Genomic DNA, 26949 nt, shown 5'->3' with positions numbered 1-26949 from the left:
AAGAAGAACCTTCATATCCTCCTTTCTAAGGAACTAGCCCTGTGCACGTTTTCCTTCCCAGTTCTGGGGATCATTGTCTGTCTCCCAAGTGGTTATTATCCCATGCTGACTGACCTCGGAAATCCAATCCTTGCTTCAGAGTGCTTATTAGGAATCTGAGGCACTTGCTATAAGTGTCGAGAAGTTTGTAGAAGATTTCTACATCAAGCTGTATTTCCTTCCAATATGTTCTGAAAATAGCCGACTACCTACTGTACTTGTTAATTGAAATTGGCAATGTTGTCAGTAAGTGTCTAATCTGATGCTTGTAAAAGAAGGGCCAGTGAAGAGGAAAGTGGAGAGCTTTTTCAAGTAATATGTGCCCAGGATACCTGAGATTTTAGCAAGACCCAAGTTCGTGGATGGGGTGAGGAATTCAGAATGAGAATTACTGCTCTAACCAGCATTGTGCTTCTGGGTTCTCTGGAACATTTGGATTCTCTTATTTTTTTAAACCTATTCTCAAGATAAGACAATGGGAGGTGCATTGCAAATATATTTTGTTGAGAAAAGCCACTCATGGTTTTGAGTCTAAAAACAAATTCTCTTACATCTCTCACTATACAGGTCCATAACACAACTCTTCCTCTCTGACTTCATAAACGACCTCCACTACCATCACAATCCTTACTACAGGGCAAGCATCAACTCAGAGTATTACTAGTTAATCACTTCTTGCCTTCTAACCTTTGATCTACAGAATGACTTTTGGATATATAATGGGCATCCTCAGAGACTGACAGTGTCCAGAGTCTTTCCTAGGGCTAGAATGAAATATGGCTTGACAAGCAAAATATAACCAAAGACATTGAAATTCAGAATAGGCTGACAGTAACCAGAGGGGAGAGGGAAGGGGACAATGGGGGAAAACGGTGAAGGGTTTACAGGAACAATTATAAAGGACACATGGAGAATAACAAGGGGAGGTGGGAACAGGGGAAGGAGGTGGGGAGGGCTAGGGTGGTGGGGGGAGTGAGGGGGAAGGCAGAAAACTATACTTGAACAACAATAATAATAATAAAAAAGAAATATGGCTTGAATTTCAAGTTTCCTACATATGGTATATGACCACAGGAAATGGGTTTCTGTTACTAGGTCATTGACTTTCATTCCTCAACCAAAATGTTGACTGTTGAATAGCTGTCCACCAACCAATGTATACCCAAAGGAGGAAGACTCAGGTCTCAAAGAAATCAATGACTCCTTAGACAAAGGTTATGGCTCCTCAGTAATAAAGTAGTTCAGTTTCAAACAGACTGAATCTCCGTACTTCCTAGGCAGACTAGATATCCTTGTACACTTCTGGAAAGAAGAGATTCTCACCTACCACGCAAACAGTGCTTGATCCGCTTTCTGCAAATTTCTGGTCCAGAAAGTATCCCCTTCAGGACCTGCTGCTGGTAGACATAGTTACGGCATACTACCTAATCCAGGACCTCAAACATCCTTATTTTTTCAAAGACAGTATAAATTTAGTAACGACATATCCACTGCTACAACTGTGTAATGGCTTAATCAATATAAACCCAAAAGCAGAGCTTCTGTACAGTTAGTTCTACTTTTTGCCTGAAAGACTGCTTCTATAACAAATCCACCATAACTTAATCCACCTATCCAAATTCCTGTCTTTCTTTAGAATAGAATTGAATTGAGGTAATATGGCTGGAAAAATAGCTGAAGAACCTTCAGTACAGCACATATTAAAATGATAGTTAGATAGATAGAATATATCCTTTTACGTTCAAGGCTGACGGTTGAGATGATAGCCAAATGTCAGCACTAATCCAGAAAAAAAGGAAGCTATGAAACTGGTATTTACCTTGGGATAGCTGCTGGTTCATAGTAACCCTAGAATGTAGTTTTAATGAGCCAAGTACAAGGAACAAAAGAGACAAATTCTGGGGCCTATGCAAGGTTAGAACTTTGATCAGGTGCACACCATCTCCCTCCTTCTCTGCTGAAAGTCAGCCCCCAAAGGATGATACTCTGAACAGATAAATGGGGCAGAGAACCACCACCCAGAGGCAGATGGTAGGGACATGGGTTTGTTGGGTTTGACTCTGGGTAAAATAGAAAAAAAAGAGGAAAAAATTCCCTCTTAGACACTATAACTAAATCTGTAGTCAGGCAGATCTGGGGCCAGAATTCATACCTGTATAACTGAATGTATCAAACCAGAAATTTAGCTTAAAGTAGTTCTGGACTGGCAATATTCCCAGGTGACTAGCAGGAGTAAATGCAACTCTCCTTTGGAACAACTCACTTCAAATCCAGGTCTCAAAGAATCTCCAAAGAGAAAGTTCCTAAGAATGTATGCTCACAAATAAATCTCATAACACATACAAGGGAAAATATGAAAGACAGGCTAAGACATATGGAGGATATAATGAGGAAGACCAATGTGCATCTAATAGGAGTTTTAGAAGGAACTATAAAAGAGAATAAGAGAGAGAGATTATCTAATAGATAATGACGAAGAATTTTCCAAAATTAGTGAAATACGCAAATCATCAGATTCAGGCCGCACTTAATTAGCATCCTAACTCTGTCTACTAAACTTAGTAGGCTAATGCCTACCTTTCATATCCCCACATCAGAATGCGGGATTGACCACAGTCGGGGTACCCAGTCATGCAATCCTCAAGAGGAGCAAAAAATGATGAGAGGAGCTGCTTGAATGTGCCTCAGGGTTTCTTTTCAGAATACCAGAACTTAAATTATGTATAGTCAACCTAGACCTTCTCTTCAGTCTGAAGTTGTATGTGGTAGATGAGCTGTGTTAATTCTAACTCCTATCTTAGACATTCTGCAGCCTCCAAAAGCAAAAACAGAGGTAAAAGTATGCATTTTTGTGCAGTATAATGGTAAAAGCATGCATTTAAAGTCCAGGTTCACCTAAGTTCCAATTCTGACCCTGCTACTGTGCTTCAGCATTACCTATAAAACAGTGGGGGGAGGTTTGAGAATTGAATAATTGAGATAACATACGAAATGCCTGTCACATCATCATATAGAATATTTATTCCCAAGGAACATGTATAAAGGGCCCATGGACAAAGACCATGGGGGTGGATTTAATGTGGGAGGTAGGGGGATGGGGTAGGGGAGAGGAATGGGGGGAAAATGGGCACAACTATAACTGAACAACAATTTTAAGAAAAGCAGTAAAAAAATTTTTGCTTTTTCCTCCCCCATCCCTCTTCTTAGGTCATGACTTTCAGACTTTTGCCCAAGACTGAGGCCAGATCCATGATTAGTTTTTAAACAAGTTATCTACTCTTGAAAAAATAGAAAACTTGTTAGAAAATTTGAAAAACTAAAATTATGTCCACTATTTCTCAACTTCAAGATGCATGTGGGCAAGCCAGATTTAAGAATTGTGTATTGGCCAACCACAACAGCCAGCCAACGTGACTCAGGTGGGCACAATGACTGAAGCAGGTAAAAAGATCTGGCATGGCAAGCAAGATTTCAAGTCCATAACTTAGCATGAGCCAGGGAATAGAGAAAAGACTGTGGTCAAGGTAAGCTGGAGAAAGCTGACTTTCAGGAGTTTAAGCTTCAAAGATCAGAAACATAGGCAAAAGTCATACATGAAAAGCTAGGGATTTAGTTATTCAGGGGCCGGGCAATGACTGCTGGGAGGCCCATCCCCATACGATCTGGTCGTGTGTCAGATTCCAGGCATACGTACAAGTCTTACAAGTCAGAGCTCAGATCAAGTGTTCAGATGACAGGGATGAAAAGCCCAATCCAGAGGGACTAGGCCATATCACTGTTAACCCACTACACAGCACAATGCCTGGGACATCCTTAATAAAGAAGGAAGGAAAAAAGGAAGGGAGGGAGGGAGGGAGGGAGGGAGGAAGGGCAATCACAGTGAAGCCAGATAACAATACTGGAAGGTCAGCAGTAAGATTAACATTGAAACAGCGCAAATTCTAAAGGCAAGCAGATTCACTCAACTGTAACAGACCGCAGAAGCAGAGGAACAGACCGTCTCTAATATCACATGGATAGTAGCAAGATTGCAGAAACTCTGGGGAGAACATTTTACAAATGGGATTGAATTTTGAGTGCAGTGTATATATATGAGTGTATGTGAAGCAAGATACTTCTCTCATATTAAATGCATGTTATTTTTTCTGAACTCACTGGCTTTGTCTTCTGTTGCATTACACTTCAATGTTCACTCTAGTGTTACATTTATTCCCAAGTGTACTCCAGTACTTCGGAAAGCAAATAGCACCTGTTGATGTATGTAAACTTGTTTGACCATGGCCTACCTAGATCCATGTTTCTTAAGTGGCAGAGGAAAGATAGGGATACTTTTATTGCTTCATAAATTAGTGGCTTTAAAAAAATACTGATTTCTTAGCTCACAGTTCTGTAAATCAGAAGTCTGAATACAGTGTAACTGGGCTCTGCTAAGGATCTCACAAGACTGAAATAAAGGTGCTGGCACCCTGGCTGGTGTGGCTCAGTGGACTGAACACTGGCCTGTAAACCAAAGGCTTGCCGGTTCAATTCCCAGTCAGGGCACATGACTGGGTTGCAGGCCAGGTCCCCAACATGCAGCATAAGAGAGGCAACCACACATTGATGTTTCTCTCCCTCTTTCTCCTTCCCTTCCCCTCTCTCTAAAAAGTAAATAAGTAAAATCTCTTTAAAAAAAAAAAAGTTGCTGGCCAGGCTGTATTCTCATATGAAGCTAAGGGTCCTTTTCCTAGTCCATTCAAGTTGGCAGAATTCAGTTCCCTGCAGCCATAGGACTGAGATATCTATTTCCTTACTATCAACAGGGAGCCACTCTCAGTTCTTAGAGGCTACATTCCACACTTCATAGTAGAAGTCAGCTTTCTTTCAGGCAAGCCAGAATGCATTTCTCTGACTTCCTCTTCCTCACCAGCCAGAGAAAACTCCGCTATTAAAGGGCTCATGTGACTAGGTCAGATCTACCAGATAATCTCCCTGACTTAAAGTCAACTGAGTTGGGACTTTAATTACAACTGCAAAATCTCTTCACAGCGGCACCAAGATTCACAGTTGAACTGAGTAACTAGAAGAAAGTGAGTACACTGGGGGCTAGAAAATCTTGGGGTCTATCTGGAAATTCTGTCTCCAACAACCCCCAACGTTGAGATGTACCCATTTAAAAAATACCATAGAAAATGACCCTGGCCAGGTGGCACAGTTGGTTGGAGTGTCATCCCGTTCACCAAAAGGTTGTGGGTTCCATTCCCTGTCAGGGCACATACCTAGGTTGTGGGTTCAATCCTCAGTTAGGGCAAGTACAGGAGGCAACCAATCGATGTTTCTCTCTCACATTGATGTTTCACTCTCTCCTTTCCTCTCTTTCTAAAATAAATAAACATATCCTCGGGTAAGAATTTTTTAAATATTAAAAAACATAAAAAAATTTTAAAAAGAAATAATTGGTTTAGCAGTTTTTTTTGTTGTTGTTGTAATATTTAGACACCACTCATTATTGCACTTCAACTGGACAAGCTACTAAAACTAGAGCAAACTCTAGGGAGATAACAAAAAAATAAAATAAAATTGCCCTGGCTGGTGTGGCTCAGTGGATTGAGTGCTGGTCTGAGAATCAAAGGGTCGCCGGTTCAATTCCCAGTCAGGGCACATGGCTGGGTTGTGAGCCAGATCCCCAGTGGGAGCCAAGTGAGAGGCAACCACACAGTGATGTTTCCCTCTTCTTTCTCCCTCCCTTCCCCTCTCTCTAAAAATAAATTTAAAAATATTTAAAAAATAAAATAAAAGTGTGACCTTGGGCTTGAAGGGAACCAAAGGTTTACCACCTTAAAGCTGCCTTTTGGAATATGATTTTAAGCCTGTTACAGACAAACAAAAGACTCAGAAAGGACTTTGCCCCCACCCCACCCAATTCCTGCCCAAGAGGTTCAGATAGAAAAATCTGCTTCAGGAAGGAGATCCTAGGATGCTGCCTTAGCCTAATTTGAATTAATTATGGTAAACAGGAGAGTTTCAGGCAGGGGCCTGTTAGCTAGATACCCACTATGTCCCCTTGTTTCTGAGCTGCCAAGCAAGACTTTGCCTGCCATGTTTGTTCAGTTCTTCCTCAACTACCTGTAAATTGCCCAATCTCACTTTTGAGATCTAAGACCCTATTATCCCCTCTTTTCTTCTTTGTCCAAAATGTCATATACCTAATGTTGCTTCACTGCCTTTGAAATTTTCATGCATATGTGAATTCCCCATGTGCATGTATTATAATAAAATTTTATTTTCTTCTGTTAATCTGTCTCTGTTAGTTTGATTACTAGCCCAACTAGAATTTAGAAGGTGGGAGGAAAAGTATTCATTTATTTTAGCCCCCACAGGCTCAAATACTGACCACTAAATGCCAGCTGTGAAACTTTGGGCAAGTAACTGAACTCTTCTAAACCTCAGTTTCCTTACTTATAAATGGTGAATAATTGTATTATTTTCCTCATATAGTATGAGTAGTAAGTAAAGTAATATATGCAAAGTACTTAATACACTGTCTAGCGCTAATTTAATGATAGCAATTATTTCATTATCATTTGATGATGTAAGAGATGTAAAAACTATCTCAGAAAGTATAAAGAGCTATTCTAATGTAACATGTCACCAGGAACACATAGAGAATATACCACTAGACAGTTACCCTATGCATAGGTGGACAGGTTTAGGGTGTACGTGTTTATCACATATATATTTAATGTACCGCCTTAACTGTGCACTTGAAATTCCCATTTATCTTTCTCTCTGAACACATTCAGTATAAACATATCAGTGTATGTTCATGTTCCCAAAATAAAAAACAAAAACAGGACTGATAACCATATTTAAACAGATTAAAGGTTTTATATGGACTTAGTAGCCAGAATTATAACTAGTGGATAGAAATTACAGAAATGCAGATTTGGACTACATACAATGAAGAACTTTATTAGTATTTATCAAAAAAATGACAGGGCAAATAGTAAGCTCCATACATCTGACTGACCACTTACGGAGTTTGTAAAAGAAATTATGCATCAGATATGAGGCTGGGACTACTAAGTTTTTTCTATTTTTGACTACAAAATACCTTTTATTTTTAACCTAAGTTGTCAAATGGGCAGATACAAAGTATTGCAAATTTGATTAACAGAACAAAATAATGTTATTCAAATTGAATAATTTATTTCTGATCTGAGGTTTGCCTTGTTTTACACTTAGGTAGAATTTACATTGTTTCCTCAAACAGCACATATCAATATTTAAAGGAATTAATAGCGAGTTATTCAATAAGGCAGTCATCTTTTTAAAACTTTGTATTTATTTTTATCTTCTCATCTCTTTCCCTAGGCAGCCATTCTGTTAAGTATACATTTGTTTTTGTTCGAATGTGCTCCACATTCTCTGTATTATGCATGTATCTTAAGTACATTTTAATATATTTTATAGCTGTCCCAATTTTTTTCTCCCCCTTATCCCCTCTCCACCCTGGACCCCCCACCCCTCCAGCATTCCCCCCACCTTAGTTCATGTCCATGGGTCATACATGTAAGTTCTTTGACTTCTCTGTTACCTATACGATTCTTCACCTCCCCCCATCTATTTTATGCCTACCAATTATCCTTCTTATTCCCTGCACCTTTTCCCCCATTCTACCCTTCCCCCTCACCACTGATAACTGTCCATGTGATCTCCATTTCTCTGATTTTGTTCCTGTTCTGCTTGTTTGCTTAGTTTTTGTTTTTGTTTTTTAGGTTCAGTTGTTGGTAGTTATGAGTTTGTTGTCATTTTACTGTTCATAGTTTTTGATCTTCTTCTATTTCTTAGATAAGTCCCTTTAACATTTCATATAATAAGGGCTTGGTGACGATGAATTCCTTTAACTTGACCTTATCTGGGAAGCATTTTATCTGCCCTTCCATTCTAAATAATAGCTTTGCTGGACAGAGTAATCATGGATGTAGCTCCTTGCCTTTCATGACTTGGAATACTTCTTTCCAGCCCCTTCTTGCCTGCAAGGTTTCTTTGGAGAAATCAGCTGATAGTCTTATGGGAATTCTTTGTAGGTAACCGTCATATATATATGCACCACAGGAGAAAAATAAAAGATCTCTTCTTCAGCTTTAGACCTGGAATAATTTTTTGAAGCATGAAGTTCATGTCTTAGTTTCTCTCTCTTTAGATCAGGCCAAGTGCACTGGTTATTGTTTTGAAATCAAAAACAAAATTATGCTTAGTCCATATTATTAGAAGTGAACCTCAGCCCTGGCCAGGTAGCTCAGTTGGTTAGAGCATAGTCCCAATACAGCAAGGTTGTTGGTTCAATCCCTGGTCAGGGCACATACAAGAATCAAGCAGTGAACACATGGATAGACGGAACAACAAATTGCATGCTCGCTCGCCCTCTCTCTATCAATAACTTCTTTTAAAAAAGAAGTAAACCTCTAATAGTATACTTTGTTTTTAGAAACTCCACATTAGTCCATCATTTCACAGCTGCTTTGGAAAACATCATTACCATTCTCTGTGTTAGGCCTACAGTACAGAAAATATGACTTTTTACTTGGTAGACTAATATGAACACTGCAAGATTCACTTTGGGGGTATATTTTCCAAGTTCAGCTTCTCAGTGGCACTTATTAAACTGTTCCAGAAGCTAAAGTGTATTCCAGAAGCTAAGAAGCTAAGCTAAGTCCCAGAAGTTAAGCAATAGGCCCAGTACTCATAGTCATGCACTATATTGGGAACCAATCTCAGGTCTTAAATGTATATAAGTCTACTTTGTATATGATTGGTTACATATTTCCTTTTACTATTTTCCCCTTCTTTACAAAGTAATACATATTCACTGTAGAAAATTCAAACATTATATAAAGGTACAAATAAGGCACAAATCTCTTCCTATTATTTTTTTACAAGATTTTACTTATTTATTTTTAGAGAGAGGGGAAGGAAGGGAGAGAGAGAGGGAGAGAAACATCAGTTGGTTGCCTCTTGCACACCCCCAACTGGGAACCTGGCCTGCAACACAGACATGTGCCCTGACCTAGAATCGAACTGGTGACCTTTCGGTTCATAGGCCATCGCCCAATCCACTGAACCACACCAGCCAGGGCCTCTTGCTATTATTTTAATCAGCAACCAAAAACAATCACCATCAATGATTTGTGAACATTCTTCCAGAATTTTCTATGCTTATATACACATATAGATATGTAGATAAATAATTTTATGTAAAGTGGCATTATTCTACATGCAGTATTTTATAACTGTTTTCATTTAATATGTCATGGGCTCTTGTCATGTCAATGAATATAGAGACTGAACTCTTAATAACTTGTGGTTAGCAAATTATTCCTGTCTGCTAATAACCCTTTCTTGAAAAAACATCCATTACATAAGTCCATTTGGTCCTAGTGAGGAAGACAATCACAGTAGTATCTCACACATGGTTTGCGGCAGGAAATCAGCTGACCCAGGCCTGACAAATGAGAGTTCTCTATGCTCTTAGCTAGAGGGATTTCCAAGGACTAATGAACATTGTCCCTGAGATGCAATATGTGAACACTGAGAGAGAGAAAGTCTCATGTCCTTTGGACTGAGATTTATTAAGATATTATAAACTGAAGTTGCTTATAGTCTTTTCTGACTATAAGAAGGAAGCGGTTTAACTACAATAGGAAAATTGAAGCTGAAGTACAGAAAGAAACAGAGATAAGCAAAGATGAGAGGTGGACCAGAACAGAGTATTAACATATCTTGGACCCTGGATTAAGCACTGGATTATAGTCAGTGCTGCTATATGGCAACATATGCTTTCTTCAAAATCACTGCATTATGCAAAGTTGTTCAATAAAACCCACTGGGTTTATGGGGAAAATGGGGCTAAGAGTACAACATTTTAAAACTTTCTAAGTGACAGATACACAAAAACATACAAATCTAATAAAAATGGTGGCAGAGTGTTACACATGTTAAATCGTTAAGAAGTACATATCTACTACAAAAAATAAAACACTTCATTTTCAAAAAGACCTGAAATTTGCTTGTGGAAATGGGTATCAGAAGGATTGCTGCTTGTGAGTTGTTGCAAAGTGATGGGAGGCAGGTTATTGGAAATCAGAGAGAAAGTTGTAACACTAGATGTGGACGGGTGTGACTCAAAACACACCCAGGGAACTGAGGTGGACAGTAGATGTTTGTGGTGTGTATGTGTGCATATTTTGTATATTCCTAAATGACTTAATTCACCTGGGCATAGTTTCCTGCTTTCACCTAGTGTTTGTAGCTAACAAATTCGCACATAAGCAAATGCAAAATTCACCTCATGCTCATATTGCTCTCTAACATACCACGGTAATCATAAAGGAACGGGCAGGAGTTACAGCCGTCTGTATTTGGTTATGCGAGTGAATAAATTCCCTTTTTTTGTTTAAGATCATTTCAGTTGCCTTTCTTGCAGAGTCCTGAACAGTAATGCAAAGCTACTTAATATTCCATCATACAATAGTAACAATTTTAAATTCCAGGGTGGCTTTTCTGTGTCTCTTAATATATTTGTAGACTATCATTCTCTAAGTATCAGTTCTTATGTGCTCAAAATTGAAATTTAGTTTTTAATATTAACATAAATAAACCCTCATTAACAAGGTTAGGTGTATTTAAAGAAGATATAACGATTCCAAAGCCAAATAGAAATTACTTTTTATTTTTTAATTTTGCTATTATTATCTGTAACACAACTGAGCTTTCAGATAATTGATGGTTAATGATTTTTTACAGAATTTTATCTTGGCCCTGACAGTTTGGCCAGTTTCAAGATGTTTCTTACATACTTCAAAATCTATAAAAACTATAACAGAGATTTCAATATTAAATCTTTTCAAGTCTGGGGTGGGGTGGAGGGATGGGGAGAAAAGGCATACAACTGTATGCCTTTTGTATGCCATTGAATAACAATAAAATTTAAAAAAAAATCTTTTCAAGCCAATACTGTATCTCAAATCACCTAACCCTACACATAAAAAGCCTACATGCATTACAGTGTTGTCACTAATGTTGAGTGATTACCCTTGGGTTGGAGCAAAATGGCCCCAAGGATACTGCCAGTTTGTATTCTTGTCAACAGGAAAAAGCAAGTACCCCATAGAGTTGTTCAATACTCTAGCTTTTGGAACTCCTAGGTAGAGTTTATACTATGCAGATAAGGAAGTACAACGAGTTTCCTTAAACCCACCTCAGTCTTTGACATTGTGAATAAGCCCTGACCAATGTGGCTCAGTTAGTTGGGCATAGTCCAACAAAGCAAAAGGTCACTGGTTCAATTCCCAGTTAGGGCACATCCCTGGTTGCAGGAGGCAACCAATCAATACTTTTCTCCCTCTCTTTCTCCCTCCTTTTCCCTCTAAAAATAGGTAAATAAAATCTTAAAAAAAAAAAAAAAAAAAACCCAGCCCTGGCTGGTGTGGCTCAGTGGATTGCGCACCAGCCTGCAAACCAAAAACAGAAAGGTCATCATGGCCCCGGCTGATGTGGCTTAGCGGATTGAGTGCTAGCCTATGAACCAAAGCATCACTGGTTCGACTCCCAGTCTAGGGCACATGCCCACATTGCAGGCCAGGTCCCCAGTCGGGGAGTGATAGAGGCAACCACACATTGATGTTTCTCTCCCTCTCTTTCTCCTTCCCTTCCCCTCTCTCTAAAAATAAATAAATAAAATCTTTTTAAAAAAGTCATTGTGAACAAGCCAGGTGGGAAAAGCCTTTATCTTCATTTTTATCTGTAAATATGATTGTGTTAAAACTTATTAAAATAATCAGTACTTTCAGGTCTGGGGTAGCCTAGAAAATACTATCCTATGAATCAAGGGTTGGCAAATTTTTCTGTAAAGAGCTTGGGTGTAATTATTTTAGGCTTCATGGGACATATATAAACAAATAAGCCTGGCTGTGTCCCAATAAAACTTAATTTACCAAAACAGACAGCAAGACATATTTGTCCAGTGTACAACAATTTGCCAACCCCTGCTTTGGAACAATAGTTTTCATTCTCTATTTTTTATGGTTGTTTTTAATACAGTTGTCCCAATCTTTCCCCCTTTTCCCTCCTCTGCCTAGCTCATCCCCCTGCTCCCACGGTCAATCCCCACACCATTGTTGTCCATGTCCTCCTACCCTTCACAATAGCATGGATGGAACTGGAGAGCATTATGCTAAGTGAAATAAGCCAGGCGGTGAGGGACAAATACCATATGATGTCACTTACAAGAGGAATCTAATGAACAAGATAAACTAACAAGCGAAATAGAACCAGAGGCATGGAATCATTTTCTATTCTTTTAATAAAACTGTGGGGACAGTCTCTGGAGGCTTAGATGGCCAAGCAGGCAGGGAACTGAACTATCCCTGCTTCAACTAGACAAGTTTTATTTTTATGATATATGGACTGTGTGTGAAATAGGTGTGATTAAAGGGTTCCATTCCTAATAAGGAGAAAAGCTTCAAAACCACTGCCTTGTACTAAACCTAAAACCTGCTGCTTAAAACTCAAGCACAGATGTTTCAGGCAAAACAAAAGCATCTTCTCATATCTTTTCACATCTTCAAAAAGGATGATAGTTATATAATGTTATTAACCAATGTTACCCCAATAAATTTAATTTTTTTAAAAAAGTTGTTAAGTGGTACTGTGTTTTAATGTCCCTGGAAAAATTCACTTTCTCATACCGTTGATCAAAGCATTTAAATAGACAACTTTAATAGCTCTAAAAATGTTATCAGTTTATCATTCCTATTCTAGTTTGACTTTTTCTAAGTATAATGTTTAAGGTACCTTAAACAGTCCAAGAGAGGTGGTATGGTATAGTGAAAAAAGCACCAAATGAGGACTCTGTATTTGTCTTCATTGCTTGATTGAGAGCTCCTGAAGACAGGAACTAAGTTGGTGAAGTTCCTGGTTGAAGTCCTCAGCACCTAGAACAGTACATGATAACAAAGTTTAAATTTTAAGGCAAACAAATTTACTATTAGATAACTAGCAAGAAAATAAATTCGGGTAGTTTATTTACTTATATTTTTCCATAATCCTTAAGGGAAAAAATCATCTTTCTTGGTGAGCAACAAAAGTCAGTACTTTGAAATATATTTTTGTCCCTAAGAAGTTAACATGTTTAAGACACATAAAAACTAACAATTACTGGATTGTGACAAAAGTCATATCCTAACAGTGTTCTATAAATCCCTGACCAGCAATTCTAAAATCCAAAAAGCTCTGGAAACCAAAAATTTTGTTTTGTATTTTTAGTAACTTATTTGATAGTCAAATTGATCTTACCTAAATTTATTTGGCAGTAGTATCTGACCTAAACTGAATGACGCTGTTTACTGCTATTTATTGACCCTGTATGAATAATCATATGGTTTGCTGCAAGAAATATTACCATATTTACATATGCAGTGTTTTCCCTGAACGGGCTAGAGTGTTACGGTATACATACAGCACATGGCATTTGGTTTCACACAAGTCTGCCAGACAACGCCAGATATTTTCCTGCTTGCTTTACAAAGAAGAATCTAGAGTCTAGATTCCAACCTTTCTGAGGCCATGCTTCTAGTCCCAATCCAATCTTTTCTGCTGCCATCTTGAGCAATACTTGAGGCTGTGCAAACAGCTCAGAGAGCCTTTCTGTCATGTCAATGGGAAAAATAAACATACTTCACAATGATATAGAAAGTTCATGTTATCAGTTTGTCAATGGTCCCTTGTTTAATTAAGAAAGAGCATCTTAGTCTTTTATAAAGTACCTATTTTCATCACTAGACATTTGGTACTGAAGGATCATAATTTCATTAATTGGTCTTAGCCTTGCACTGGTATCTATCTGCTCAGCATATAGTATTTACCATTTGACAGACGCACATCTTGGCCAAGATGTAAGAATTTCTCCCACATTAAGTGTGGGCAGTAACGGATAGTTGTAGAGATAAAAAATACCCGGAGGCCTTAATAGGCTCAGTTCCAGCAATAAGTCCCTTATTACTCCATGGAACTGGCACACTCCCCACGTCTCTCTCATGGACCCCACCCTGTGGCCTGCAGAACCATGTCTAGGGATCTCAATTAAAGACCTTCTAGTAAATAGGGCGCGCTATTCCTTTAATGCTAGAGGTAATGGACCTGCCTATGCCCTAGGGTGGGCTATTCCGGGCTTGGGTAAATTAGGTAAGAAGATGTGAATGCAAACCACAATGCCAACGTTTCCCGAGAGCATTTCTTCTTAAGAAAAAAAAGCAGACTCAAAAATGCCTCTCAGGAATCGCAGAGGTAATGGGTAAGACGTTCTACCGGACCCCCACCTACGTCCGGCACGGTCCCCCCGGGGCCGGGTACCGGGAGGTTCCTGCGCAGGTTCTAGACTCCTCCCTTCTGGAGCTCATCCCGACCCTTACCGGCTACTTCCGGCCCTCAAGAACGCCCTCAACGCGCTTGCGCCGTTTTGATAGGCTTTTCGGGCCGAAGAAATCCGAGCTCTGCCTCTCTGGAACCGCCCCCGCCTGCCCTTCGCCCCGCCCGCTCTTTAGCGGCCCCCGCCCGAAATCTCGCGAGGGTGGGTGCGCGTCAGTATTTTACGAGCAAGTAGCTCTTGCAGCTGCTGTAATTGCTGCTGCGGGAGAAAGTGGACTGTCCCTAGTCCTGGAGCCCGCCCTCCCCCGTTGAGGAGAGCCACCGCCTCTTTTCTTGTTCTGCTCTTACACCTATTGCCGGGAGCGGCGACAGCAACAGTCCCTGGGCTCAGCGCCGTCCCATCTAATCAGACAGCCGCTTTGCCGGTCATTCCCACAGCCGGGCAGCTGACGGCGCCCCCCTGCTCCTAACCGGCTCCTCTCTCCAGACCGTCTTTTCCTCCTCATCCTCGCGCGGGACCCACCTCCCCACGGTCTTGCCAGGGTGGAGGACGACAAGCAAGAGACGAGAGTCACCCTCTTAGGCGACGTCGGCCCCCTCGCCCGCGGGTGTGTCCTATAAATGGCGTCGGAAAGCGACACCGAGGAATTCTTTGATGCCCCCGAAGATGTGCACCTAGGAGCCGGCTACCCTGCAGGGTAAGTAGCTATGGCCCAGAAGCCGGGCGCCCTGATCCCCCGGCTTCCCCCGTGCCTTCCCCTTCCACCCTCGCAGGTCCCGCTGTGTCCGCCACCGCTGCTCCTCAGCCTCGGGCACTTCAGAGTGAGTCGGGGGATGGGGGGTCGCCCACCTCGGGTAAACCTCTTTCCCTAGGGAAAGGCCCTTAGGGCTCTCTCGGAGCTCTCTCGGAACCCCTTTCTCATCTTGCCCAGCTTTCTGCGAGGTGGGACAGCTGACGTGCCTTAGAGTCGGCGGTTTGTGTTTGTGGGGTTCAGCGCTTACCTTTGAAACATCCGTTTTGGCCTTGGGGACCATAGATTAAAGGAGCAGTAACGGGAGAAATTGTATTTCCCATTTTTTTCTTTCTTTTGCTGCTAGCTTACCTCTTCGTTTTGGAGGTAGCTGTAACTCTCCCGATTTACCGTCCTCTTTTCCTTGCACAGAAATAAAAGGAGCGGCGGAAAGGGTTAGATGTTTACTTAGGAAAGTCCTCTGTCTGATGTACTGTAGATCAACAGTGTTTTATTAAATTACCACCTTACGGTGAGGCAAAGGAAATCGAAGGTCCTTTACCAATAGGGAGAATGCCGTTTTAGAAGGTACCCGCATATAAATGTACACAACCGACTACAGAGATACAAACAAGTGCTGAGTAATCTGGTGGTTGGAAGGAGAGCCACAGCTTTGTGCTCTTTATCTAATTCTGCAAGATGTTTTAGTAGTGATTAATATGGGAGATTCTGAGTAGGAAGTACAGTAGTTGGACTGCTTCCCTTGACTGAGACTTTTATTTACCCACTCCTCCACTATTCAAAGTTGGAATAGTGTTTATAGCGATTTGCCAAACTCTTCTACGGACTTGTGTGGGGCTAGAGGCAGTAAAGTATATTTTCATGCTGTGAGAACTTGAGAATTAGTAAAATTTGCATGGTAATATAAGGCACTAACATGGTTTCAGTAGCCAATTACCATCAATTTTCAAGCTTATCACATGGAAGAAAGACCTTGTTTGATGCAAATAAAGTTACCTGTACATCCTAGAAGTCATTCTAAAACCTAACATGTGTTGCCAAAAAATTACAGCAACAAAGTCAAAGAAATTTATGTAGATAAATCACTGATGTGTGTGTTTCCACCAACCTTTTTCATATTACTATTAGGGGATTTTAGGGTGGCAGTGGCCAATCATGAGATTGCACCGACTCTCCTTTGAATTCAATACCTGAAACAAGTTCGTAGCTAGGTGGTAGGGGATAGAAAATCCATTTAGATTTCCAAATACATTGAATCCCTTTGAATTAAAATTTATTTTGGTCGTTTCCCCTCAAAGTAATGAACTGTCAGTTTAGCTTAAGTGAGAGACCTAATAAAGTAATAAAGGATTAGCAAAAGTAATATGTCTGTGTGTATGTGGAGTGGGGAGGGAAATCAAAATTGATGTATAGGATTGAAATCAATTTAGACCTATGTGAATAGTGTTCTTTTTTAAAAAAAGATTTTATTCATTTTTAGAGAGAGGAAAGGGGAGGGGGAAAGAGAGGGAGAGAAACAGCAATGTGTGATTGCCTCTTGCTCACCCCACCCCACTCTGGAGGCCTGGCCCACAACCCAGGCATGTGCCCCGACTGGGAATTGAACCGGTGACTCTGCTTCACAGGCCCGTGCTCAATCCACTGAGCCACATCAGCCAGGGTGAATAATGTTCTTTTTTAATGAATAAAACAAATTTAATTTTGAAGGACAGTCATATCAGGACCTGTGTAAACTACCAAGCCCAGCACCTGGCATGGAGAAAGAACTCAAATGTTCATTCCCTTCTTTTCTTGCCCTTAGCAAGATTAACTTCATACAGTGCTTACTTTGGGAGGAAGTGTGCAGAACTCAAAGCTATTTAACTTATCAACACCAAATGAGTCATTTTGATAGAATTGGTAGAGTCATTTCTTCCCTCATGGTACAATATAGCTTCTCAAGCTCTTTGATCCCTTAATGCTACTAGGAAAAAGTAAAAAACAATTTTTCTTCGGACCTAGTATTCTCATTTTAACTCTAGCCTGCCCAAATGTTTAGCTTGTTCAGCCTATGGATAAAACTACTGTGTCAGTCTTAAATCGCAAGGCTTCATCCTATAATAGTCAGGGGATTTGGAAGGGAATGAGACTCACCTGGAGAACTGAATCTGAAAAGAACTAGCTGTACTGGGAAGACAGCAAAAGGTTGGCATAATTAACATATCTTCTATCTTTTGTGACAAGTTTTGTCGTTTGCATAAGGTACTGTGAGGAGACTTGGCTGGGCAACTAACAACCTAGAAGTGCAGTGAGAAATTTGATTTGTGGAAACAGATGGTGTCACTAGATATCTGGCCATCAGAAATATCTTCTGTCCTTTAATGTGAACTAGAGTAGCAAACCATTCAAACTCTAAGGGGTTATCAGACTGAGTTTGGGTACTGTAAAAAATGTTTCTTGCTATTGTATGTTCTAGAATACACAGATCATGTCACCAAATTTGTAGTAAACTGAGTAGGCAGTTAAGAGTTACCTCATTTTTGTTCATCAGCAGAATCCAAATGCACAATCCATTTCCTGATATTGATTTCTTCTGTTTCCCCTCCAGTGGTGTCTTCAGCTTTATTCTACTCTTTGAAAGCAAATTCAATAAGTTGAAACTCATCCCATTTTTTTATAGGAAGACTTTTGACTCCAATGCAGGCTACTTTTCCACAGTGGCAGATCATGTCCACTTGACCAGCTTTGCAATGTATACCACATTTATAATGCTTTATTTTGATAATATTTTATATCAGGTTTCCTTATTCTTATCTCTGTCTTTATGTGTGAGGACCCTTAGGCTCAAAGAGGTTACGTAACAGCTGGGATTTGAAACCAATTCTTTAGACTTCTTTTTAGGAGTTTTTGTAATACATCATAGCAGCCCTACACTCTGTGTGTGTAGAGGGTATCCTCTTCCAAGAGATCTGGAGTAAAATGCTTTAGGACCAACTTCCTGAATTGAACTGATGCATCTATTTAAAACCAGCAGCCCAAATTTTCAGTTTTCTTGTCTAGAGGTTCCCACTTTCTCTTTCAGGAATGTGTGTTTTGTTTCAGTCAGATAGGAATTTTATAAGATCATAGCATGCCACAGTTAGAAGGGACATCTAGTTAAACTCCTTCACATAAAATGTGAAAACCAAAGCCGGGAGAGGGAAAGTGACTTGTCCAAGGTACCACAGCAAATCAATAGCAGAGTGAGGACTAGAATCCAGATCAGTTTCACAGTCTAGCGTTTTTTCTGCTACCATGCTCTCTTTTGATGAAGCAGGAAGGGGAGGAGGAAGTGTGTTATAGTAGAAAAAAGCCGTGTACTATGAGTCATTTCATTTCCTCATCTTTAAATTGAGATTCTGAGAACCCTTCCAACTCTAAAAGTCTCATTGTATTGAGGTTTAATAGTGTGCTTTTATTGATAAGCTTTTGTTCTTGGGAAATCTTTCCATGACTTTTTTTTTTTTTAAGTTTTTAGTTGAACAGACTTGATGCTGTTGGTACATGATTCAAGACCCATAGATTTCAAATTAAATATTTACTGGGTAAATTATATATGAGATGAATGTTCCTGCTAATTTGTGGATTATACATATGCATATTAAAAGCTGGCACTGAGAACATGTTACAAAATAAATGTGACATTTTTAGCACTCTTTATTTAAAAAATTTTTTTTTTCATGGCAACCAAAATATTTTTGAGGTATTGGAAGGAAGAATAGAATGGGAACATTTTTAAAATAGAAAGAGGCCAGAGATCATTTAGCTCGGCCCTCCCATTTAACCAAAAGCAATCCAGGCTCAAAGAAGGGAAGTAACACATTGCTGATTAGTGGCAGACTGGGAACTAGAACCTCAGTCTCCTGATTGCTCATTTATTCCATGCAGCCTTGTCTGTGGAAGGAGGGAAAGTATTGCTGGGTACCCCTGCTGTAGGTCTCTGGCACTTACCCTCTTAGCAGACATCTTAAGATGGTCTACTCTCATGGACAGCGATTCTGTTTTTCCATGCCTTGCTGTCAGAGGACACTGATTGTTCAAAGGTTCTAAATTTTCTCCAGGTCAGGATGAGCAAAGATTGCAGGAGAGTTGATCTAAGAACAGTAGTGGTTACTTATTTTATTTTTTAGCAGTGTAGTTAGTGTCAACTGCACTCTATCTTTGTAAACTGGAATAATGGTAAAATCTTGATTTTTTTAAGCCGTGAGTACTGAGATCAAACCATTCTGAAGAATTCATCCTAAAAAAAAAAAAAGCTGCCTTTGTTGAAAACTCAGCTTCTCACTTAGGCATGAGAAACATTTCTCCCTGAATTGAAAATTAATACAGGTTTCACTGAAAATATTTGTGTGGTAATGGTTATTTGTGGAAAGATTCCTAAAAAAATGGCTGCTCGTGGGTTGGCATTTAATCATAGATTATATTTGATTGCTTTTGGCTTTGTGGGTTGATAGGAATATATTTGTAAATGCTGTTTTGTCACAGCCATGTAACATTAAAATTATTGAAGTGAGGGGGAAACCTACATATTAATTACTAAATTTAAGTTCTAAATTTAGTGGCCTCCAAATGTCAATTGATGACTTATGGAGGTAGGACAGTGGCAATAGTATGGCAGTTTGGGGGATCACTTTGTATCTGCACAAACTCCTGTAAACCGAAAACTTTATTCTGTTCTTCTGATAACCTACTGCGTAAACTGGGATAATAAATTTTGATTTAAGTGTTAAAAACCTAGGTAGCTATAGGATGTTAACAGTTCAGTGGTGGTCCTACAGAAGAAAAGATAATTTCCAGTTGTTGGTATTTGAAACTTAGTTTGTAATGTGTACATTACACAGCCATCCATGTGTTCTCTTCAGTTCACTGTTTAACTTTGACAGAGTCAGGTGGATTTGCCAAGGAAGCCCATTGATGAGGCTGTTTGTTTCCTCATACTCTGCCTGCAATTCTAGTAATTACTTCCTGGGGTAGCATGGGTGGAGGAAGGGGTGATGACGAGGGTGGTGGTGATGGATGGAGGTGATGGGTGGAGGTGGAGGTGGTGCAGGTAGCCCTACAGACTGTGTAGAGAGTGGGCATAAGGCTGCTCCCTGGGACCTGGATAACTGAGATACAACAAATCACACCATTTAGTATTATTTTAAATGTGTACCTACACAGTGTGAATTAAATCTTTTATTTTTACATTTTATTTTTATTTTCTTGCTACACTGTGCTACAGAAAATATTTTTAAAGTATTTTCTTCGGATATATGAAGAATTTCCTTCTCATTTTCTAAATAATAAACGCTGTTTTTTCAAAAATAAGTAAATAGCGCTTTCTGTAAGAGATTAATAATGGCCCAAAGAAATACTTCAAGCAAAATTTAAAGTAATAAAAAATTGTGCTTTATGATGTCCTTCTGACATTTAACTTGAATTGATAATTAACTAACATTTCTGTTTTCTACCCAGAGCTAAGCTATTTACTACCAACTTTCCTAAGGTCTGTTCCCCTCTAACTGTTGGATGTTATTCTGCTGACCAGCTAAACCTTTAATTGGGTGCTTTCCTTACTTTTCAGAGCAGAGCCCTATTTATTCTCTTATTTCAAACTGAGCAGTCTTTGTGTTAGTCTGTCATCTCATGATTCAAAATTGAGGAGAAAGCACATGGGACATAATGTGGGTCTCATGCTTGATGGCAACCCCAATGATTTTCCCCAGTCAGTATACAAATTTATTTTTGGTTACTATAGCAACCAGCCTATCAGTTATTCTTCTAGCTCTTTAGCCTTCTCTCAGATATTAGGATTACCATATAATCAGGTTCTGCTAAAGCTCTTCAGGTCTTAGAATTTTATTACCAGCTGCAGCTGTTTGGCAGTTTACAGTCTGGCGTTCCGTCAGGGCCCATTGGTTTCTGGTCCACGAAACCTTCCGGTCTCCAAACATTTTAAAACATACAGAATTTAACAAGGCCGAGTTTAGGCAACACTTTTCTCATACTAATTTTCTCAGTTCCACTGTTACTCATTGTCTTGAAGATTGAATGCATTGCATCACTGGCTTTCAATGTCTGTCCCTTTGTAATATCATCTAGAATACATTTAAAGATCAAGAATGACCATCTAAGAAATGTATTTGCACATGTGATTTAGATACTGGATCATCACTAACTGCCTGAAGTGACTTAAAAGCACCTTGATTCATCAGCAACCACCAAATAAATAAGCTGGCTTCTAACAAAAATGATTTCTGCAGGTTGTAGAAAGAATGTTTGTCCTTATAGATTAATTCATTCTAATTTGGGAAAACTGTTTAGAAATTTAATAGGAACGTTTTGCAGCCTTCGAATAAACAGGAAAAGAAAAATAAAGACTGAATAGTTATATGGGTCTTTATTATGCCTTTCTGTTTCCTTAACAAATACATCTTTTTATCTCTTAAAAACTTGAGAACTCATATGATTAAAATAGTTTTAAATTATAAATGTTTAGTTGTCTTGCTAAAAAAGGCTGTTGAAGAAATAGGGTATATTAGTTTATATATTAGTGTTTGTGTTAGTGTTTCTTTTGGGTGCTCATGCTTGTTAATGTTCTATGGTGTAGTAATACCTTGTAAATATGCACAATTAATCTCTTCGGTTAATTAAATTGGAGGTGGTTAATCTGTTAATGATTGAGCCAATATTGGTATCTATTTTTATACGTAACAATAAGTAACATTTTTAAAAATCAGTAAATTTTAGTTTTATGACATCTGTATGCTTTTCCAAAAATGTTCATCTTTCTGAATGAGAAGATTATATAGTAAATTGTAACTTTGTAAAATGATTAAATTAAATCTTCCTGGCTTGAAGTTGTATTGAAATTTTGATTTGAATTATTTCATTGTAACACTAGTATATCCTATTCATACTGTGGTTAAATTCTGATAATTCCCCAAGGAGAAATGATTTTAATTGCACAGGTAGACTTAGAAGCAGAAAAAGTTTTACTTTTTCCACAGGGCCCTAATCCTTAACATTTTAAAAAGGAGGAGGGGCGGAAGGAGGATAAAATTTTTTAAAAAAAGAAAAGAAAGGCCAAGGGTGAAGCATAAAATTTTTGGAAACTTCTCAGAGAAAACTTCAACAGTATTCCCGGTAGGCAGTTTGTAACAGAGCAAACCATATCTGTGTCATATGTACTTGACCACTAGTCATTGTAATAGACTATTCCAGTACCAACTCATTGAACCATGGACATTCTTATGAACCACAGGTCAAGCTTTCTAGAGAACCAATAAATAGAATGTAGAGCTTTATTCAAACTCACTTTCTCAGAAGCAGGCATCCTGGTTATTAAGTAGGCTAAAGAGAAGAGGTGGGAGTGTTCTTTCTGGCGTTGCTCTGGAACTGGAAAGACTAGCCATGGATGACTTAATATCCATAGTCCTCTTTTAAATTTGTTCTTGAAAGTTTTTATTTAAATTTGAAGACTGAGGGAATCATTTTTCTGGTTATTAGCAGTAGTATTAACAATTTGTTGTTTTTTAAAAAGCTCTGTTTTAAAATATGCTTCTCTACTCCTGTCAAATTGATATAGCAGGTGGTTTGAACATTTTCCCCAGCCCCATTTCCACCCCATTCACCTGCAGCTTTCTCCTTCCTAGTTTATACAATATCATTAGTACAGAGATTTTCTAGCATAACTTGTTCCTTACTACTGAGAAGGGACACTGAAATATAATGGATGAAATAAAATGGGTGTGTCTTTGGGAAAGAGTAAGGGAAAGATACATTCAATTGAATATAGGGGATACAATGGTAAGTGGGATTGGTTAGTGTCACAGGTGGGGGTAGGTTATTGGGTTAGTGAAAGATAGGTGAGCAGAATGAATAGATAGCTTGATAAAATTAGTACCTTTGTTGAGTGAAAGTGTGAAGTTTTGTCAATATTTTGGAATTGGTGTTTTATCTTTATTGGATTGACTTTAGAGATTAAGGCTAATGACTGAGATCAGTCCTTTTTTTTCCTTTAAGTGAAATTTACTACCCCTGTTTTGTCCCAGATCATAGCTCTTGCCTGGTGACTTTTATTAACCTTTGCCTTATTTCCCACCATAAAGATGCGCACAGTTAAGTGTAACAGTGACAAAAAAGGTTCAAGTGGCAAGTAGGCAGGCAGGCTCCAGTGTTCCCTACTCCCCACACTTCTACTTTGAACTTCTGGTTCTTTCATATCTCCGCCCCACCCCCCTTCCTGTAAGAGTGAAGAGGGAGGAAACGGGAAGGGGCTGAGGCAAGGACAGCGGTTTGGATTCATATTTATGGGACCTTTATAACTTGGAGACATTCTGTACACAGTAAATATTAAATGTTAACAGTGAAGCCTTGGGAAGGGTTGTCAGTTATCCTGAAGTCATATCAGTTCCTTGTTACCAACTTTTTTCCCAGGGATTAATCTGTTCACAATAAGAAAGTATTATAGTCTTACATGTTGTTACATGGTAAGGAATAATAATGCCATACTGTCAACTAATGTTAGCCTTTAGTGTTCTAAGAACTTCTATTCGCATTACCTCTTCTGATTATTCTGTAGTTCTGTGAGATAGAAGGACAATTTTTGTGAAATAGGTAGGACAACTATTATCCTAATTTTACAAATAAGAAAAGTTAGGGTAGATAAGGGACAGCCAGCAAAAGTAGAACTTCACTAATTTGTGGTAATTACATCATGGTTTTGAATGGAGATGTAAAATTTTAGGTTCTTCCCTACTTTCCTTTTGTAAACTATAAACATTTCTGATGCTACATCTTAAATATGAATTATTAGAATGATGAGGCTAACTTTCTGCCATTTAGAAGTGTATAATTTACTGTTTAAAATAATAAAAGCGATATTTTTATGTTCTTTTTAAGCTTTGACAGAATTGATTATGTTATGGTAGTTAGGTCAGAAAATGACCTTGCTACTGAAAGTGCTGGAATCCCAGACACTGCTAAGCATTTCAAAGATACCTTCTTTGTTCCTAAGGGAAAACCCCTCAAGATATGAGCCGCTGCTGATTTGGGCTTCTGTGCTTTATCAAAAAGGCTTGATCCCAGATTTTTGTTTTCTGTGATTGTTTTGTAGATAGTTGTCACTTGTTTACTTAAGCCACAGTGTTTGGTTTTTCAGTTTGGGGGGGTGGGTATAACTCTGATTCATATTTTGGCTACAAGCCACTAATTGGAAACACAATGTTTCTTTTCCCCCCCTCGCCTCAGAGGTGTCTTCTAGCAGTGATGATAAGTGCATGTGGTAGTTATTAATATTTTCTACCTAATCAAACCTCTATAGACTGTCATATAGGGAAAATGCATTTGTACTAGCCAGGTGATTAGAAAAATTACACTATCAGTAATTACTATTTAAGACAAATAAGATTGAATAATCTTTTTTAAAAGATTTTATTTATTTATTTATTTTTAGAAAGGGGAAGGGAGGGAGAGAAAGAAACATCAATATGTCATTGCCTCTTGCAAACCTCCCACCAGGGACCTGGCCTGCAACCCAGGCATGTGCCCTGACTGGGAATTGAACCTGCGACCCTTTGGTTCACATGCCAGCACTCAATCCACTGAGCCATGCCAGCCAGGACTGAATAATCTCTTTTATAATAAATAAAAAATTTGGCCTACTGAATGTTTTATGTAGGTAAGCATTCTAGGTAATTTGAGATTTTTCTAAAATATTTATCAAATCTTTAATACTTATTTTATTAAAGAATACAGAAGTAGAAATTCAAATACATAAAGCATATAAATAGAATTTATAAAATAAAGTGCTTAATATTAAATCTTACTAAAATATGTTCAGTTTTCTATTATTCATGATATTGAGGGAAAACATGAATAATTAAAAGCAACCAGTTACACCAGAACCTCAATTCAGTCATTAGTTCACAACTACCTTTCCCATCAAACCTTTTATCAGATAACAGTGAGAAAAACTTACAATTTAGATTAATAAATGGTTTGGTTTGATTTTTTTTTCTTTCTCTGCCCATCTTTCATTCTGAGCAGTGAACTCAGAAGGAGAAAATTAAAGAATCTCAAAATCTAAATAATCAGGTCATTGATAATAGAATTGATTTATTTAAATGTTTTAAGAAGGGAGGTTTTGACAAGAACTTCAGAGCTCTAATTTTTATGTAAGGTGGCCTATACAAAGTTATTGGCATTTACTTTTTTAAAAAGATTTTATTTATTCATTTTTAGCGAGAGGGGAAGGGAGGGAGAGAGGGAGAGGAACATGCTGTGAGACAGAGTCTATCGATGGGCTGCATCTGGCCCACGCCCCAACCAGGGCCCTAACTCACAGCCCAGGCGTGAGCCCAGACCAGGGATCTATCTACCTGCGACCTTTCACTTTGTGAAATGCTGCCCAGCCAACTGAGCCATACCACTCAGGGCTTGGCATTTACTTTTTAAAATTAGTACACCATTGGATCTTTTAGATAACTTATAAAATCATATTAGCACATTTACTTTTGTAATACCGGCTTGCAGCCTGACATCTTGTTTGTTTACTTTTCATAAAGTCAAAAGTGATTTAGCGTGATAGCATTAGCATTGACTTCCAAAGACAGTCAGTCATAAATTTAGCTATCTGTTGCTGTTGTGATTTTATTATAAATCACTTTAAATCAGTGCTGACTGGTGTGGCTCTGTGGTTTAGGTGTCATCCCACAGACCAAAAGGTCCGGGTTCAATTCCCAGTCAGGACACAAGCCTGGGTTGTGGGCCAGGTCCCTGGTTGGGGACGTGTGAGAGGCAGCCGATTGATGTTTCTCTCTCACATCGATGTTTCTCTATCTCCCCCCCTTCATCTCTCTCTAAAAATAAATAAATGAAAGTTAAGAAAAAGAAATTACTTTAAATCATTAATAGATGTGACTTACAATTCTCTACCCCATGTTGACAAATTGGAACATTGTGGTACAGGCACCCTAGTTTGGAGTTCTGTTTTAATGCTGGTATTTTTCTAATGGTTGTAAATGTACAAAGTAGAATGTTTTTAGTTTAGAATTTTTGTAGGCCCAGGGACCTGATATATTTTGTTATTTTTTTAATAAGTAGATTACCAAGCTGTTTTTTTTTTCCAGGAATATGGCATAAAACTAAATGAATTATGTAAATCGGTTTTGAAAACTCAGGTTGTCATTTTAGACAAGATAGGTGTGTAAAGGTCCACTTTAAGTTTGTAATTACTTTATATGAGGCTAGATTTATCTTTTATTATAAAATTTCCTTTGACTTCATTATGGATAATTTATTTTAAAATATTTCCACAAAACCTACTTACAAAAAACATAGCACCATTGTGCCAAATTTCTTCACCATCTATTTCTATTAATATCATTTATAAAATAGTTATTAGGTATTTTAGGTATATTCTACTTCTTGGCTTTCATAGCTTTTAAAACTTAAAATCGTCTTTTAGCCCTGGCTGATGTGGCTCAGTGGATTGAGCACCAGCCTGTGAACCAAAGGGTCACCAGTTCGATCCCCAGTCAGGACACGTCTGTGTTGTAGGCCAGGTCCCTAGTAGGAGTGCACGCTAGAGGCAACCACACATTGATGTTTCTCTCCCTCTCCTCCCTCCCTTCCCCTCTCTAAAAAGAAATAAATAAAATCTTTTTAAAAAATAAATAAAATTGTCTTTGAAATGATAGTAAAAGTAGTAATTCACACCTTGACTTAATTCCCTATTAGGATAACTGTC

General features: G+C 38.6%; 1 protein-coding gene and 1 long non-coding RNA gene across 2 annotated transcripts in view; one reads left to right on the top strand and one right to left on the bottom strand.

Annotated features, from left to right (window-relative positions):
• LOC139440532 (uncharacterized) overlaps positions 1-14459 on the bottom strand; it is a 126978-nt gene extending 112519 nt beyond the window's left edge. The window contains exons 1-3 of the long non-coding RNA XR_011650784.1: positions 14397-14459; positions 12874-13013; positions 5298-5397 (exon numbers count right to left, since the gene is read on the bottom strand). This is a non-coding gene — a long non-coding RNA (uncharacterized lncRNA). The remainder of the gene's footprint in view (positions 1-5297; positions 5398-12873; positions 13014-14396) is intronic.
• Positions 14460-14656: 197 nt separating this feature from the next.
• Positions 14657-26949, top strand: part of WDR44 (WD repeat domain 44) — an 84653-nt gene continuing 72360 nt past the window's right edge. Inside the window, exon 1 of the mRNA XM_024559105.3 lies at positions 14657-15143. Coding sequence (XP_024414873.2) covers positions 15067-15143 — 77 coding nt within the window. The 5' untranslated portion in view covers positions 14657-15066. The remainder of the gene's footprint in view (positions 15144-26949) is intronic.

The sequence above is a fragment of the Desmodus rotundus genome, chromosome X (genome assembly GCF_022682495.2).
Source record: "Desmodus rotundus isolate HL8 chromosome X, HLdesRot8A.1, whole genome shotgun sequence".
NCBI classification, from domain to species: Eukaryota; Metazoa; Chordata; class Mammalia; order Chiroptera; family Phyllostomidae; genus Desmodus; species Desmodus rotundus.
Note: the sequence above shows the minus strand (reverse complement) of the source record. Positions and strands in the feature narration are given on the sequence as shown.